Here is a 17588-nt window from a genome sequence, read left to right as displayed (position 1 = left end):
CCACAATTCAGTGACGGCCACAGCATCACACTTGGCAATCTGTAATAGTGCAACAAGATCATCAACCTTATTTCTTATACTATGTGCATTTAGATACAACACCTTGAGTACTAAATTTGCTATCCTTTTTGACTCTGCATCTCTAATGTTTTGATACCCAGCCTGTAGGCCACAACTGTCCCATCACCTGCTTGCCTTTCCTGACAGTCTGACTGCACGCTACCTGTCAATGAGGTGTGATTGGAGATGTGGGTTGTAGAGGTTGCCTGCCCTCTAAAAAAGATACATTACCAACAAAAACCAACTTGCTTCTCAAGAAAGCAGTTTATGTGCATCATACCTCAATCAAAACAACTTTCAGAGGACCTTAGAAGAATTGTAGAGATGCATGAAGCTGGAAAAGGTAACAAAAGTATTTTTAAAGACCTGAATATTGATCAGTCCACAATAAGAGAAATTGTCCAGAAATGGAGGATATTCAGTACTGTTGCTAGTCACCCTAGGAGTGGGGGTCCTGCAAAGATCACACCAAGAGCACAAACAGCAAAAGACCCACAGAAATCTCTAGAACTTGCTTAAGTCTCTGATCATGTGTCCACTATAAGAAAGCCACTAAATAAGAATGGTGTTCATGGAAGGACACCACAGCAGAAACCACTGCTCTCCAAAAGGTTTCAAGTTTGCAGAAGAGCACTTGGATGTTCCACAATGTTTCAAGGACAGTGCTCTGTGGAGAGGTGGTACGGGCCGCCAAATCTAAGGACTTCCTACAGGGGCACAATTGAGAGTATCCTGACTGGCTGCATCACTGCCTGGTATGGGAACTGTACCTCCCTTAATCACAGGACTCTGCAGAGAGTGGTGTGGACAGTCCAGCACATCTGCAGTTGTGAACTTCCCATAATTCAGGACATCTACAAGGACAGGTGTGTTAAAAGGCCTCGTAGGATCATTGGGGACCCAAGCCATCCCAACCACAATCTATTCCAGCAGCTACCATCCAGCAGCTACAAGCCAGGACCAACAGGCTCCGGGACAGCTTCTTCCACCAGGAAACTAGACTGATGAACTCACACTGACTTGAGTGTACTCTATATTACATTGACTGTTCTATTTATTATAAATTACTATGATTGCACATTTAGATGCAGACATAACGTAAAGATTTTTATTTCTTACATCCTTCACATACATGAGGAGTAAAGTCAATTTAATTGAACTCCTTGGCAGAAATGCATTCTGCTATGTTTGGAGGAAAAGGGGTACTGCACACCAACACCAAAATCTCATCCTAACTGTGAAGCGTAGTGGAAGGAGCTTCATGGTTTGGGGGTACTTTGTTGGCTCAGGGCCTGGACAGGTTGCAATCGTTGAGGGAACAATGAATTCAAAATTGTACCAAGTCACTTTACAGGAGAATGTCAGGGTAGCAGTCTTTCACCTGAAGCTTAATAGAAGTTGGGCAATGCAAGACAATGATCTGAAAGACAAGAGTAAATCAACAACAGAATGATTTAAAAAGAAGAAAATTCAAGACAAAGTCCTGACCTTAATCCTATAGAAATGTTGTGGAAGGACCTGTAGCAAGCACTTCATGCAAGGAAGCCCACCAACATCCCAGCGTTGAAACAATTTTTTAAGGAGGAATGGACTAAAATTCCTCAAGCCGACGTACAGGACTGATCAAGTTACTGGAAACATTTGGTTGAAGTTATTGCTGTACAAGGGAGTCACACCAGTTACTGAAAGCAAAGGTTCACATACTTTTTCCAACAAATACATGTAATGTTGGATTAATTTTCTCAATAAATAAATGAACAAGCATAATGTTTTTATGTTATTACATTGGGCTCTCTTTATCTAGTTTTAGGACTTACATTAAGACCTGATCACATTTTAAATTATATTTATGCAGAAATAGAGAAAATTGTACAGGGTCCACAAACTTTCTATTACCATTATACTCTTTTCCCTCTCCATCAAGTAGAAGATACAAAAACCTGAAAGCATGTACCAGACTCAAGAACACCTTCTATATCATCATTATCAGACTCTTGAATGGACCTTTTGTACAAGATTGACTCTTGACCTCACAATCTACCTTGTTATTATCTTGCACGTTATTGTTTACTGCCATTGCAATCTTTCAATAGCTTTTAGTTTATTCTGCATGGTTATTGTTTTACCTTGTTCTACCTCAATGCACTGTGTAATGATTGGATCTGTATGCAGACTTAATACTTTATTACTTTATTGTTGCCAAACAATTGATATAGAGCATACAATCATCACAGCGATATTTGATTCTGCGCTTCACGCTCCCTGGAGTACAAATCAATAATAAGTATAATAAAAATTTAAATTATAAATCATAAATAGAAAATAGAAAAGAGAAAGTAAGGTAGTGCAAATAAACCGAGACACAGGTCCGGATATTTGGAAGGTCCAGGTCAGGATCCATTCAGCAGTCTTATCACAGTTGGAAAGAAGCTGTTCCCAAATCTGGCCGTACGACTCTTCAAGCTCCTGAACCTTCTCCCGGAGGGAAGAGGGACAAAAAGTGTTTTGGCTGGGTGGGTCGTGTCCTTGATTATCTTGGCAGCACTACTTCGACAGCGTGTGGTGTAAAGTGAGTCCAAGGACAGAACATTGGTTTGTGTTTTGTGCTGGGCTGTGTTCATGATCTTCCGCAGCTTCTTCCAGTCTTGGACAGGACAACTTCCATACCAGGTTGTGATGCACCCTAGAAGAATGCTTTCTACGGTGCATCTATTAAATTTAGTGAAGGTTTTAGGGGACAGGCCAAATTTCTTCAGCTTTCTCAGCAAGTAAAAGCGCTGGTGGGTCTTCTTGGCAGTGGACGCTGCTTAGTTAGACCAAGTCAGGTCATTTGTGATATTCACCCTGAGGAACTTAAAGCTTTTGACCTGTTCCACCTGCGCATCACTGATGTAGATGGGGTCATGTGGTCCGCTACTCCTTCTGAAGTCAACAACCAATTCCTTCGTCTTGCTGACGTTGAGGGATAGGTTATTTGCACCATGCCACCAGGTTCTTAATTTCCTCTCTGTACTCAAACTCATCATTACCTGAGATACAGCCTACAATTGTGGTGTCATCTGCAAACTTATATATTGAGTTCAATGGAAACTTGGCTACACAATCATGGGTGTACAGTGATTACAGCAGGGGGCTGAGTACACAGCCTTGTGGGGCACCGGTGCTCAGAGTGATTGTAGAGGAGAGCTTGTCTCCTACTTTTACAGCCTGGGTCCTGTCTGTGAGGAAGTTGAAGATCCAGCTGCAGATCTGAGTGCTAAGACCCAGGTTCTGGAGCTTAGGAATCAGTTTATTTTGAATGATGGTATTAAAGGCAGAGCTGTAGTCAATGAAAAGGAGCCTTACATATGCGTCTTTATTCTCCAGGTGTTCTGAGGAGGAATGTAGTGCCAGAGAGATGGCATCTGCCGTTGACCTGTTGCTCCGGTAGGCGAATTGCAAAGCGTCGAGGTTGACTGGTAGGCTATGGTTGATGTGTGCCATAACCAATCGCTCAAAGCACTTCATAGCAATTGATGTTAGAGCCAAAGGTCGATAGTCATTCAGGCAGGCCACCTTACTCTTCTTCAGCATCGGGATTATTGTTGCCTTCTTAAAACACAAAAGGATCTTAGACTGAAGCAGGGAGCAGTTGAAGGTGTCAGCAAACACTCCAGCTAGCTCGCTTGCACAGGCCCAGAGAACCCATCCCTGGACACCATTTGGGCCCGTTGCCTTCCTTGGATTTATCTTCAGGAAGGCTCTTCTAACATCTTCCTCGGTGACGATGAATCTTGATGCCACCAGGTCCGGTTCACCTGGTGGGGGCGGGACGCTCCTCTTCTGTCCGAATCTTGCATAGAATATGTTAAGTTCGGCAGGAAGAGAGCACTACAGTTATTGGTATTCCCAGCCTTTTCTTTGCGCCCCATGATCTCATTTAGACCGTCATAGTCTACCGGCATCCCTCTGGTTAGCCTGGGCTTCTAACTTGGCTCGATATTCCCTCTTGGCGCTCTTAATGACTTTCCGGAGTTCACACCTGGATTCCATATAGCGACTGGTATCCCCGGACCTAAAAGCCGCAGCTCTAGCCTTCAAAAGGGATTGGACCTCATAATTCATCCAAGGTTTCCGGTTAGGGAATACCTGGATCATCTTGCGAGACACACAGTCCTCTGTGCATTTCCAGATAAAGTCTGTGACAGCTGAGGTATACTCATCGAGGTTAGCTGCCGAGTCCTTGAATACCAACCAGTGCACCGATTCAAAGCAGTCACAGAGGACCTCATCTGTTTCCTCTGTCCAACATGACACCACTTTTGACACCGTGACCTCCTGCTTCAGTTTCTGTTTGTAAACCAGGAGAAGTACAGCCTGATGGTCCAATTTTCCAAAGTGAGGTCATGGGATGGAACAGTAGGCATCCTTAACAGCTGTGTAGCAGTGGTCAAGTATATTCAAGCCTCTAGTGGATCAGGAGACACGTTGGTATAACTTTGGCAGCGCTTTTCTGAGGTTAGCCTGGTTAAAGTCCCCGGCTGTAATGAGCAAAGCTTCTGGATACCTGGTCTCAAGTTCACTGATGTTGGCATACAGTGTGTTCAGAGCACACTCCACATCCACCTGGGGGGGAACGTAGACTGCTGTGAATTCCCGTGGCAGATAATAAGGACGACACTTCACCGACAGGTTTTCCAGGTATGAGCTACAGGAGCTTGTCAGTGCCACTGTATCGAAGCACCACGCAGTTTATCAGTAGGCAGACATCAGCTCACCTCGTCTTGCCCGAAGATGCCGTGCGGTCCATCCGATGGATCGAAAATCTCTCCAGTTGGATGGCACAGTTGCGGCTGGCAGGGGAGAGCCAGGTCTCTGTGAAACAGAATACACAGCAGTTCTGCATCTCCTTGCAGTAGGTGAGTCTCCTTTTAAGATCATCCACCTTGTTCTCTATGGTTGCACATTAGCTAGTAGGATGGTGGGCAGAGGGACCCTTAAAGCCCCTCAGCTTCAATCTGACCGGCAGCCCAGCTCTTCTCCTATGCTTCCTCGGTAAATAGTGCATCTTTCCAGATTTCCATCGATGCAGTGTGTTGTTGGCAGCTCTTTGAGGTTGGTGAACGCATCCCATGGGGATTGATCAGCAGGTCGCGTCGTCGGGCTAAGTGATGAGGGAGGCTCCACCGCCACTTCCAGCTGCTGGGGGCCCAGGCTGTTGATCGGGTCAGGCCCCAAAGCTGACACTTAATCCCAGAGGGCCGGACTGCCGGCTGAAACAAGTCCACGAGCTGAGTCTCGTTTGCAGAGGCCTGACTCTGCCAGATAAGCTTTTCACTCAGTCTTGGTACATGTGACAATAATAAACCAGCATCAATACTGTGGACTTGGACCTCTAGGTCTCTCTGCTCTCCGTAAACATTAACAATATGGATACAAGTGTAGGAGGTACGAGACTAAAATTCGATAGTGAGGACAGGGTTAGGTTGCAGGATGAGAGGCAGCATTGACACAGGCCCTTCAGCCCATCAAGTCTGTGCCAATTATCAACCACCCAATTACTCCAATCCTATATCAACACATTTTTTATTTTCCTCCATATCATCTCATCTTCCCAAACACTTACCAACTCCAGAGGCAAATTAACCAACCCATCCATATTCATTGGGATGTGGGATGAAACTGGAGCACCCAGGGGAAAACCCAGCTGGTCACAGGAAGAACATACAAACACTGCACAGACAGACCTGAGGTGAAGATTAAACCCTGTTCTATAGAGCAGTGAGGCAGCACCTCCATCAACTGTACCACCGTCACTTATGGTAAACTGGTTAACTTGATCAGTTGATATATTGAACAAAAGGATGGTAAATGTCATTTAATCCTGGTGAATGTGAGGTGATCCATTTTGGGGGTCTACTAAGGTTAGGATATCACAAATGATAAAATGCCAGAGAGTACAGAGGAACAGAGGACCCTTGCTGTTGAAATCCAATTGTCAAGGATGCAGCACAAATAGATGTTACAACATAGACTATAGAACAGTACAGGCCCTTCGGCCCACAAATTAGAGCTGACCTTTTAACCTTCTCTAAGATAGAGTCTTAAAATACCACAGTGCAGTAACAGGCTCTTCAGCCCATCTAGTCTATGTTGAACTATTACTCTATCTAGCTCACATTGATCTGCACCCAGATCAGAGCCCTCCATACCCCCCATACGTGTATCTATCTATATTTCTCAAATGTTGAAATTGAACCTGAATCAACCACCTCCTCTGTCATCTACCTAACTCTTCCCTCCTACATGACCCTCCAATTTTCTATCATAAAGAGTTTCTTAAATACTCCCAATGTATTTGCCTCCACCACCAATCCATGTCAGTGCGTTCCATGCACCCAGCCCTGACTGCACCAATCACTGTCCAGGCACCCAGTCTGCATCAATCATTGTCCAGGCACCCAGTCTGCACCAATCACTGTCCAGGCACCCAGGCCTGACTGCACCAATCACTGTCCAGGCACCCAGTCTGCACCAATCACTGTCCAGGCACCCAGGCCTGACTGCACCCACCCCCACCCCCCCTCCGTCCATGCACCCAGCCCTGACTGCACCAATCACTGTCCAGGCACCCAGTCTGCACCAATCACTGTCCAGGCATCCAGGCCTGACTGCACCCACCCCCCACCCCCGTCCATGCACCCAGCCCTGACTGTACCAATCCCTGTCCATGCACCCAGCCCTGACTACACCAATCCCTGTCCAGGCATCCAGTCTGCATCAATCACTGTCCATGAACCCAGGCCTGACTGCACCACCCCCCCCCCCCCCCCCCGTCCATGCACCCAGCCCAGTCTGCACCAATCCCCTTCCATGCACCCAGTCTGCACCAATCCCTGTCCAGGCACCCAGTACTGACTGCACCAATCCCTGTCCATGCACCCAGCCCTGACTACAACAATCCCTGTCCATGCACCCAGCCCAGTCTGCACCAATCACTGTCCAGGCACCCAGCACTGACTGCACCAATCCCTGTCCATGCACCCAGCCCTGACTACACCAATCCCTGTCCATGCACCCAGTCTACACCAATCCCTGTCCAGGCACCCAGCCCTGACTACACCAATCCCTGTCCAGGCACCCAGCCCTGACTACACCAATCCCTGTCCAGGCACCCTGACTACACCAATCCCTGTCCATGCACCCAGCCCAGTCTGCACCAATCCCCTTCCATGCACCCAGTCTGCACCAATCCCTGTCCAGGCACCCAGTACTGACTGCACCAATCCCTGTCCATGCACCCAGCCCTGACTACAACAATCCCTGTCCATGCACCCAGCCCAGTCTGCACCAATCCCCTTCCATGCACCCAGTCTGCACCAATCCCTGTCCAGGCACCCAGTACTGACTGCACCAATCCCTGTCCATGCACCCAGCCCTGACTACAACAATCCCTGTCCATGCACCCAGCCCAGTCTGCACCAATCCCTGTCCAGGCACCCAGCACTGACTGCACCAATCCCTGTCCATGCACCCAGCCCTGACTACACCAATCCCTGTCCATGCACCCAGTCTACACCAATCCCTGTCCAGGCACCCAGCCCTGACTACACCAATCCCTGTCCAGGCACCCAGCCCTGACTACACCAATCCCTGTCCAGGCACCCTGACTACACCAATCCCTGTCCATGCACCCAGCCCAGTCTGCACCAATCCCCTTCCATGCACCCAGTCTGCACCAATCCCTGTCCAGGCACCCAGTACTGACTGCACCAATCCCTGTCCATGCACCCAGCCCTGACTACAACAATCCCTGTCCATGCACCCAGCCCAGTCTGCACCAATCCCTGTCCAGGCACCCAGCACTGACTGCACCAATCCCTGTCCATGCACCCAGCCCTGACTACACCAATCCCTGTCCATGCACCCAGTCTACACCAATCCCTGTCCAGGCACCCAGCCCTGACTACACCAATCCCTGTCCAGGCACCCAGCCCTGACTACACCAATCCCTGTCCAGGCACCCTGACTACACCAATCCCTGTCCAGGCACCCAGCCCTGACTATACCAATCCCTGTCCATGCACCCAGTCTACACCAATCCCCTTCCATGCACCCAGTCTGCACCAATCCCTGTCCAGGCACCCAGCACTGACTGCACCAATCCCTGTCCAGGCACCCAGCACTGACTGCACCAATCCCTGTCCATGCACCCAGCCCTGACTACACCAATCCCTGTCCAGCCACCCAGTCTGCACCAATCCCTGTCCATGCACCCAGTCTGCACCAATCACTGCCAATGCACCCAGCCCTGACTGCACCAATCCCTGTCCTTGCACCCAGTCCTGTCAAAGCATTCCACACACCCATCACTCTGTCAATGTATTCCATGCACCCATAGAACGCTATAGCACAGTACAGGCCCTTCAGCCCTCCATGTTGTGCTGACCCATATAATCCTTAAAAAGAGTACTAAACCCACACTACCCCATAACCCTCCATTTTTCTTTCATCCACGTGCCTGTCCAAGAGGCTCTTAAATACCCCTAATGTTTTAGCCTCCACCACCATCCCTGGCAAGTCATTCCAGGCACTCACAACCCTCTGTGTAAAAAACTTACCCTTGATGTCTCCCCTAAACTTTCCTCACTTAATTTTGTACATATGCCCTCTGGTGTTTGCTATTGGTGCCTTGGGAAACAGGTACTGACTATCCATCCTATCTATGCCTCTCATAATCTTGTAGACCTCTATCAAGTCCCCTCTCATTCTTCTACGCTCCAAAGAGAAAAGTCCCAGTTCTGCTAACCTTGCTTCATATGACTTGTTCTCCAAACCAGGCAACATCCTGGTAAATCTCCTCTGCATCCTCTCCATAGCTTCCATATCCTTCCTATAATGAGGTGACCAGAATTGAAGACAATACTCTAAGTGCAGTCTCACCAGAGATTTGTAGAGTTAAGAGAGTGTAAAAAAACACTTCTGACATCCCTGCAATACTTTCCTCCAATCACCTTAAAATTATGACCTCTTGTACTAGCCATTTCCAACCTGGGAAAAAGTGTCCTCTTGATGACATCCTTTTTGTACAGCTGTATCACCCAGTGCCTTCACTGACAAAGGAAAATGTGCCAAATTCCTGTCCGCCTGTATCCCCTTTCAAAGAACTACATATCTACACCTCAGGTTTCCTGGATCTACAACATTCCCAAACCCTGCCATGCAATGCCCTGGTTTAACTTCCCAAAAGAACCTCATTGGCACTTGTGTGGTTTCAGCAATAAGAGATGGGAACATTACCCATGAATAGTTCCTGGGATTCAGGTCAACGTCGAGAGGCCCAATCTCTTCAAAGTTTCCAAAACCACAACCGGAGGCTCCCGGACCACCCTGCAGGGGGAGGAGAGGGAGATTCAGTATCTGAACCCATGGTCTATGGACCCACTCTGTGCCCAGGACCCTGCTGTAAATTGGAATATCCAAACAGGAGAGGCCATTTCACCCTTCAAAGCTGCTGCACCATTCAATAAAATCATTGCTGATGCAATATAGCAATTCATTCTCTTGACTCAAAATCTCTGTTTTTACATTCATTCAGTGATGGTCTCCACTGCCCATGGGATAGCACCCCACAAGGTCACACCCTTCAAGGGAAGACATTTCTCCCTTTTTCAATCCTCGTCCCGAACCCCAACACAACAACCACCCCTCTGAAGAGCTGTGCCCGTCACAGATCTCCTCTCCTTGTCTGGACCCCATGATGCTCCATCCAATCTTTCATCACACCATATTATTGTCCCAGGAATCAGACTAGTGGACAATTGGCACACTGCCTGACACGTGAGTGCCAGACAGTTCCGCATAGTCTTTCCCCCACTCATCCCCATCTGTACCCCTCATCCCCGTCTGTACCCCTCATTCCCCCCCACTCACCCTAGTTCGTACCCCTCATCTCCGTCTGTACCCCTCATTCCCCCCACTCACCCTAGCTCGTACCCCTCATCCCCGTCTGTACCCCTCATTCCCCCCACTCACCCTAGCTCGTATCCCTCATGCCCCCACTCATCCCCATCTGTACCCCTCATTCCCCCCACTCACCCTAGCTCGTACCCCTCATGCCCCCATTCATCCCCATCCTTACCCCTCATTCCCTATGTCTTCCTCTCCCCGAGGCCGTACCTGGAGCCAGAGGACGAGCGGCGCGGACGAGTTACCGCCCGCTTCCCTCTCCGAGTAGAAAAGCCACCAGAAGAGCCGGGCGCGTTCCCGGACCGATACGTAGCCCCAGTCCTGCCGCGCGCCGCTCGTCGCCGCGCCTGGGCACCGACACAAAACAGCCATCAGCGCGTGTGCCGTGAGCGAGCTCAATCGCGCAGCAAATGCACGCGCCGTACCGGATTCAACCACGCGGAAGTTCCCGCTTCCTCCAGCGGGAGATTCCCAGGGTCAAGGCGGGTGAGGGGGTGGTGGCGCTCCCGCGGTCGGGGACCAATCCCGGATGTTGGGGGTTCCGAAAGCCGGGGGACGTTCCCGGTGTCGGAGACGGGACCCGGACGTCCGAGGTTACGGCGGGTCAGGGGCGCGCTCCCGGGCGTTAGGGGTTCCGAAAGACAGAGGGCGTTTCCGGGGTGCGAGACCGGTCCAAGTGGGTGATACCGGCTGGGATTCAAGGCAGTCGAAGGGTCCCGGTGAGAGTGGATGGGGTTCGGGGTTTCCGGGCGGGTGAGGAGGGATTCCCGGGGTCACTAACCGACTAGCAACGCTCCAGACACTAGCATCAACACTATTCGCAGTCGTCCCATCCCGACACCGTGATTCAATGTCTTGATTTGTCTTGACTCGGCTTGCCCTGTCCCGCCTGACTCCACCTTCCCTTCTCTCTCCGCCCCCTACACTCCTCCCGTCTCTAAATTCCTCACGCCCCGGTTTATAACATCCTTCTCCTCCCCCTAGCTGTGAAACCATCTCCTTTCACTCACCGTGTGTCTGTAGCCTCCCTACTCCACTCCCCGTGTTTGAAACCCCTCTATATACACTCCCTGAGTCCGTAAAACCTCTAACCCTCCCCATGCCTGTAGACCCCCCAATACTTACCCCTTCTCCACCCCATGTCTGTAGCTCCTACTCCCCTAAACCCTTCTTGTAAAGTTTAATGGCGGTTAGCAGACTAATATAAGGTGCACTACTGCCACATAGTGAGTTGGAGTGGTGAACAAAGACACAGGAAGAATACCTGCTAAATTTCCCCATCATAAAAAACTCAAATACTATCAAAAAATCTCAGAGAAAACCTGCAGATGCTGGAAATCTGAGCAACACACACAAAATACCTGAGGAACTCAGCAGACCAGGCAGCATCTATGGAAAAAAGCACAGTTGAAATTTTGGGCTGAAACCCTTCAGCAGGATGTATTTAAATTTTTACAAGTAGTAGGGTGGGACAAGGTGTAGTCCAGGTAGCTGTGAGAGTCCGTGCGTTTGTAATAGGCGTCGGTGTATACGCTGTCTCTGGAAATGGACAGTGAGATCGAGAAAGGGAAGTGTCAGGAATGGACCAGGTAAATTTGAGGGCAGGGTGGAAGTTGGAGGCAAAGTTGATAAAATCGAAGAGTTCAGTACTGGTGCAGGAAATAATACCAATGCAGTCATCAATGTAGCATAGGAAAAGTGCGTGACAGTCACTAGTGTAGGCTTGGAACATAGGCTGTTCCATGTAGCTGACAAACAGGCAGACACAGCTGGGACCCATGCGAGTGCCATGGCTACACTTCTTGTTTGAAAGAAGTGGGAGGAGCCAAAGGAGAAATTATTAAGAGTGACGACAAGTTCCGCTAGGTAGAGGAGAGTGGTGGTGGTGGAGGGGAACTGGTTAGGTCTGGTGTCCAGAAAGAAATGAAGAGCTTTGAGGCCTTCCTGGTGGGGTATGGAGGTGTATAGGGACTGGACATCCATAGTAAAAATAAAATGATGTTGATTCTGAACAGGGAATTATTTAACCTGGTATGTCCAATATGTAAATGTTTAAGTATAATGTCTACCCTCCTCTTATATCCATCTCCCAGTTGAGTTCCCACCATCCTCTGAATTTTATATAAATACTGTCCTTTCTTTTCCTTATCCCAACTTTTTTGCCATGGTGAATGAATAGACTTCTTGATTATGGCTTTCTCCCCTCCCCACCCCATGCAAAGGCTCTCTACATTTATATCACACACAAGAGAAAATCTGCAGATGGTGGAAATCCAAGCAACACACACAAAATGCTGGAGGAACCCAGCAAGCCAGGCAGCATCTATGGAAAAAAGTACAATTGACATTTCTGCCCTGCTGAAGGGTTTCAGCCCCAAAGTCAACTGCACTCTTTTCCAAAGAAAAGAGTTCCTCCAGCATTTAGTGTGTGTTATCTACATTTATATCCTTAATTTTAAGTAATTGCTTGGCAAGAATGTCTGCCACCTCATTCTCTTCAACCCCAACAAAGGCAGGTAATGTTGTGGTGACCCACTTTCCAGCGCACTCGAACCGGCTCACAAAATGGCGCGCGCCGGCAGAGAGGCTGGCCCCAAAAAGGGCGCCAGGCCTTCTTCACCAGCAAGGGGGAAAAGCCCACGCTCGGGAAGGGACTGTGAATATGTGCCCCCTACAGAAACGGGAAGGCTTAAAAGCGAGCCCGCAAAGTTTGAATAAATCTTTTACACAACTGCAACTCACCGTCTGCGTGTCGTTATTCCAGCGCTGTGTGTAGCACACCGCTACAATTGGTGACCCCGATGGCCCAAACGATATTTGGACTGAAGATGAATGACGCCACATCTGTTCATGCAGTTTTGTTAAAACTGCCAAGCTTCTGGACGCTGCGACCTCACCTATGGTTCCAGCAAGCCGAAGCCCAATTCCACATTCGGCAGATAACCTCGGATGCCACACGTTACTTCTACGTGGTGAGCTCCCTCGACCAGGAGACAGCCGCCCAGGTTGAAGAGTTCATACAGTCGCCCCCGGAGGATGGCAAATACACAGTATTCAAAGCCCTGCTCATAAGGACTTTTGGACTCTAACGGTGCGAGCGAGCTGCCCGCTTACTGCACCTGGATGGTTTGGGAGACAAGCCGCCGTCAGCATTAATGAACAAGATGCTGGCCCTGGCTGAAGGACACAAGCCCTGCCTCATGTTTGAGCAGACGTTCCTAGAGCAGCTGCCCGAGGACATACGCCTGCTGCTGTCCGACGCGGATTTCAGCGACCCCCGGTAGGTGGTGGCCCAGGCAGATGTGCTGTGGAAAGCCAAGAAGGAGAGTGGGGCGTCCGTCACACAGATCGCCAAGCCACGCGCCCAACAGCAGACCAGACCAGGCCCGGCAGCAGAGCCCACAAAACCCAGAGACAGGAGTGTGGAGGCCAACGAACAATGGTGCTTCTACCACCAGCGGTGGGGCACAGAAGCCCGCTGCTGTAGCCCACCCTGGCAACTTCCCGGGAAACGCCAGGGCCAGCCGCCACTAATGGTTACGGCGGCTGGCCATCGGGATAGCCTCCTGTATGTCTGGGACAAACAGTCGGGACGCCGCTTTTTGGTCAACACCTTACCTCCGATGAGTTATGACACCCGCAACAGAGAACCAGGACCCACCCTGAGGGCCGCAAATGGCAGCTCAATACGGACCTACGGCACCCATACGGTGCGGCTACAGTTCAGCTCCAGCCGGTTCACGTGGGACTTCACATTGGTCACCGTGGCCCAACCACTCCTGGGGGTGGATTTTTTGCGAGCTCACAGCCTGCTGGTCGACCTGCAAGGGAAGAGACTAGTCCACACCAAGACTTTTCAAACGTTCTCCCTGGGTGAAGCCAAGTTGCCGGCCCCACACCTGGACTCCATCATGCTTTCCGACAACGAATTCACCAGAGTCCTGGTGGACTTCCCATCAGTTCTGGCACTGCAGTTCACAGCAGCCGTGCCCAGACACGGAGTACAGCACCACATCCCAACCCAGGGACCACCCCTCCACGCCCGTGCTCGAAGGCTTCCCCCGGACAAGCTCCGACTGGTGAAGGAGGAGTTCAAGAGGATTGAGGAATTGAGGATCATACGGTGGTCTGACAGCCCATGGGCCTCCCCCCTGCACATGGTGCCCAAAGCAGCCGGGGGTTGGAGACCATGTAGCGACTACCGCAGGCTGAACGAGGCTACAACACCAGACCGCTACCCTGCACCGCACATTCAGGACTTTGCAGCAAACCTGCACAGCGCAAGGATCTTTTCCAAGGTAGACCTCGTCCAGGGATACCATCAAATCCCGATGCATCCGGACGACATCCCTAAAACAGCACTCATCACTCCGTTCGGCCTTTTCGAATTCTTCCAAATGCCGTTTGGCTTAAAGAATGCTGCACAGATGTTCCATCGGCTCATGGACGTGGTGGGATGTGACCTGGACTTTGCATTCATCTATTTGGATGACATCCTCATAGCTAGCAGTAGTCGTCAGGAGCATCTGTCCCACCTCCGTCAACTCTACGCCCGACTGAGTGAATACGGCCTAACAATCAACCCGGCCAAATGCCAGTTCGGACTCAACACCATCGACTTCCTGGGCCACAGGATCACTACAGACGGGGCAACCCCTCTGCCTGCCAAGGTAGATGTTGTCCGCTACTTCCCCTGACCCAACACACTCAAAGGCCTGCAGGAATTCATGGGTATGGTGAATTTCTACCATCGCTTCCTCCCCTCGGCAGCCCGAATCATGCGCCCACTGTTCACCCTGATGTCGGGTAAGGGCAAGGACATTACCTGGGACGAAGAGGCCACAGCCGCTTTCGTTAAAACCGAAGAAGCCTTGGCAAACGTTGCGATGCTAGTTCACCCCAGAACAGATGTTCCTACTGCCCTCAGTGGACGCATCCAACACAGCAGTCGGTGGAGTGCTGGAACAACTCATCGAGGATCGCTGGCAACCCCTGGCGTTCTTCAGCAAACACCTACGACCACCTGAACTCAAATACAGTGCTTTCGACCAGGAGCTGTTGGCACTATACCTGGCAATCCGGCATTTCAGGTACTTCTTAGAAGGTAGGCCCTTCACCACGTTCACGGACCACAAACCACTTACCTTTGCATTCACGAAGGCGTCCGATCCCTGGTCGTCCCACCTGCAGCGACATCTGTCCTACATCTTCGAATACATGACGGACATTTGGCATGTCTCAGAAAAGGACAACATCGTGGTGGACACACCATCCAGACCTACCATCCAGGGTCTGTCCCAGGGGGTGGACTATGCAGCACTGGCGGAGGTGCAGCAGGCAGATGATGAGATCCCGAGTTACAGAACTGCAGTCTCCAGTTTGCAGCTCCACGACTTCCCCATAGGCCCAGGTGAGAGGACCCTACTGTGTGACATAGCTACTGGCTGACCTCGCCCCATCGTCCCAGCAGCCTGGTGGCGGCGAGTTTTCAACTCCATTCACAACTTAGCGCACCCCTCCATCAGGACAACGGTCCGGATGGTGACCAACAGGTTCGTTTGGCATGGACTCCGCAAGCATGTCAGTGAATGGGCGAAAACGTGCATGCAGTGCCAACAGCCAAGGTGCAGCAGCACACCAAAGCCCTGCCGCAGCAGTTCCACCCCACCCGCTGGTGTTTCGACCACATTCATGTGGATATCGTGGGGTCCCTGCCAGTGTCGCGAGGAGCGCGGCACCTCCTAACTATCGTAGACCGGTTCACCAGATGGCCAGAGGCGGTCCCGCTCACCGACACCACCTCCGAATCTTGCGCCCGAGCACTGATTGCAACCTGGTTATCTCGCTTTGGTGTACCGCCCCACATTACCTCCGACAGAGGTGCCCAGTTCACCTCCAGCCTGTGGTCAGCTATGGCCAGCCTTTTGGGAACACAGCTACACCACACAACTGCCTACCATCCACAGTCGAACGGACTAGTGGAGCATTTCCACCGTCACCTGAAGTGGGCTCTCATGGCCTGCCTGAGAGGACCTAACTGGGTAGACGAGCTTCCCTGGGTCTGCTCGGAATCCGCACGGCGCCCAAAGAGGATCTGCACACCTCGTCGGCCGAGTTGGTGTATGACGCACCCCTGGTCGTCCCAGGAGAGTTCATACCAGCCCCAAGGGGGCAAGAGGAAAAACCCGCAGCAGTCCTGGACAGACTACGTGAGAGGCTCAGTAACCTGGCCCCCATACCCACTTCGCAGCATGGGCAGAGCCCGACCTGCGTACCCAAAGACCTGAAGCACTGTAAGTTTGTTTTTGTACGACGGGGTGGACATCGGGCACCGCTACAGCGGCCCTACGAGGGGCTGTTTAAGGTGATCAGGAACAAAGGGTCCACGTTCGTGCAGGACATTGCGGGGAAAGAGGAGGTTTTCACAGTTTACTGACTCAAACCGGCCCATGTGGACAGCGCAGCCAGTCGGAGATCAGGCACCGCGGTGCATAGGCAGACCTCCCAAACAGAGGCCGACTCAGACTGTGGACATTGTGGGGTGTATCGCTGGTTCTGGGGGGGGGGTTATGTGGTGACCCACTTTCCAGCGCACTCAAACCGGCTCACAAAATGGCGCGTGCCGGCAGAGAGGCCGGCCCCAAAAAGGGCGCCAGGCCTTCTTCACCAGCAAGGGGAAAAGCCCATGCTCGGGAAGGGACTGTGAATATGCACCCCCCTACAGCATTCCCGCCCGGGGAGGGCGGAAACAGGAAGGCTTAAAAGCGAGCCCGCGAAGTTTGAATAAATCTTTTACACAACTGCAACTCACCGTCTGTGTGTAGCACACCGCTACAATGTATATACAGGCCTACACCCTGCAACCTCAACAGCCTCATCATTTGGCTATACTCCTGCTACCTGCATACAGACAGAGTCTGAAGAGCAAGGCTCCAGAAATCAAGGCAGCTAAGAAGCCTTCATGAGAGGCAGAGGAACGGTTTCAGGATTGCCTCGAGGCAGTGGACTGGGCTGTGTTCATCTGACGACCTGAATGACTACAACAGAGTTGTGTTACAGACTTTATTAAACAGCTGTGGATGAGTGTGTCCCCACAAAATCATTGAGGGCTTTCCCCAAACAGAAGCCCTGGATAAACAATGAAATCCGGAACCTGCTGTGAGCCAGATCAAGAATGCTATAAGAGTTGCAAATATGATCTCCAGAAAGCCATCTCTGGGGCAAAGTGGAGATTCTGGACTAGACTAGAATCAACGAGGGATGCTCGACAACTGTGGCTGAGTTTGAACGCCATAACCTCCTACAAAGTTAAACCTTGCAACAGGGGATAGCAGAGCTTCACTTCCAGATGAACTCAATGCCTTCTACACTCGCTTTGACCATCAGAACAGGGAGGAACCATCACACACACCCTCATATCACCCAGTGATCCTTTGGTATCAGTATCTGAATATGACGTGGGCTGCCTTCAAGAGAGTGAATCCAAGGAAAGCATTCAGTCTGGATGGAGTACCTGGCCAAGCACTGAAGACCTGTGCCAGCCAGCTGGCTTGTGTATTCACAGATATCTTCAACCTCTC

The 17588-nt window shown here is 50.7% G+C and overlaps 1 protein-coding gene across 3 annotated transcripts in view; it reads right to left on the bottom strand.

The window, feature by feature from the left end:
- Positions 1-10935, bottom strand: part of scpep1 (serine carboxypeptidase 1) — a 42152-nt gene extending 31217 nt beyond the window's left edge. For 2 of the 3 annotated variants that reach the window (XM_073026517.1, XM_073026519.1), the window contains exons 1-3: positions 10790-10935; positions 10219-10355; positions 9340-9429 (exon numbers count right to left, since the gene is read on the bottom strand). In XM_073026517.1, the coding sequence (XP_072882618.1) occupies positions 9340-9429; positions 10219-10355; positions 10790-10841 (279 nt within the window). In that variant the 5' untranslated portion in view covers positions 10842-10935. The remainder of the gene's footprint in view (positions 1-9339; positions 9430-10218; positions 10356-10789) is intronic. The other variant, XM_073026518.1, reaches the window with a different exon arrangement.
- Positions 10936-17588: the final 6653 nt, after the last annotated feature.

Source organism: Hemitrygon akajei, chromosome 22 (genome assembly GCF_048418815.1).
Source record: "Hemitrygon akajei chromosome 22, sHemAka1.3, whole genome shotgun sequence".
In the NCBI taxonomy this organism is placed as follows: Eukaryota; Metazoa; Chordata; class Chondrichthyes; order Myliobatiformes; family Dasyatidae; genus Hemitrygon; species Hemitrygon akajei.
The sequence above is the reverse complement of the archived record's forward strand: the minus strand, read 5'-3'. Positions and strand labels throughout refer to the sequence as shown.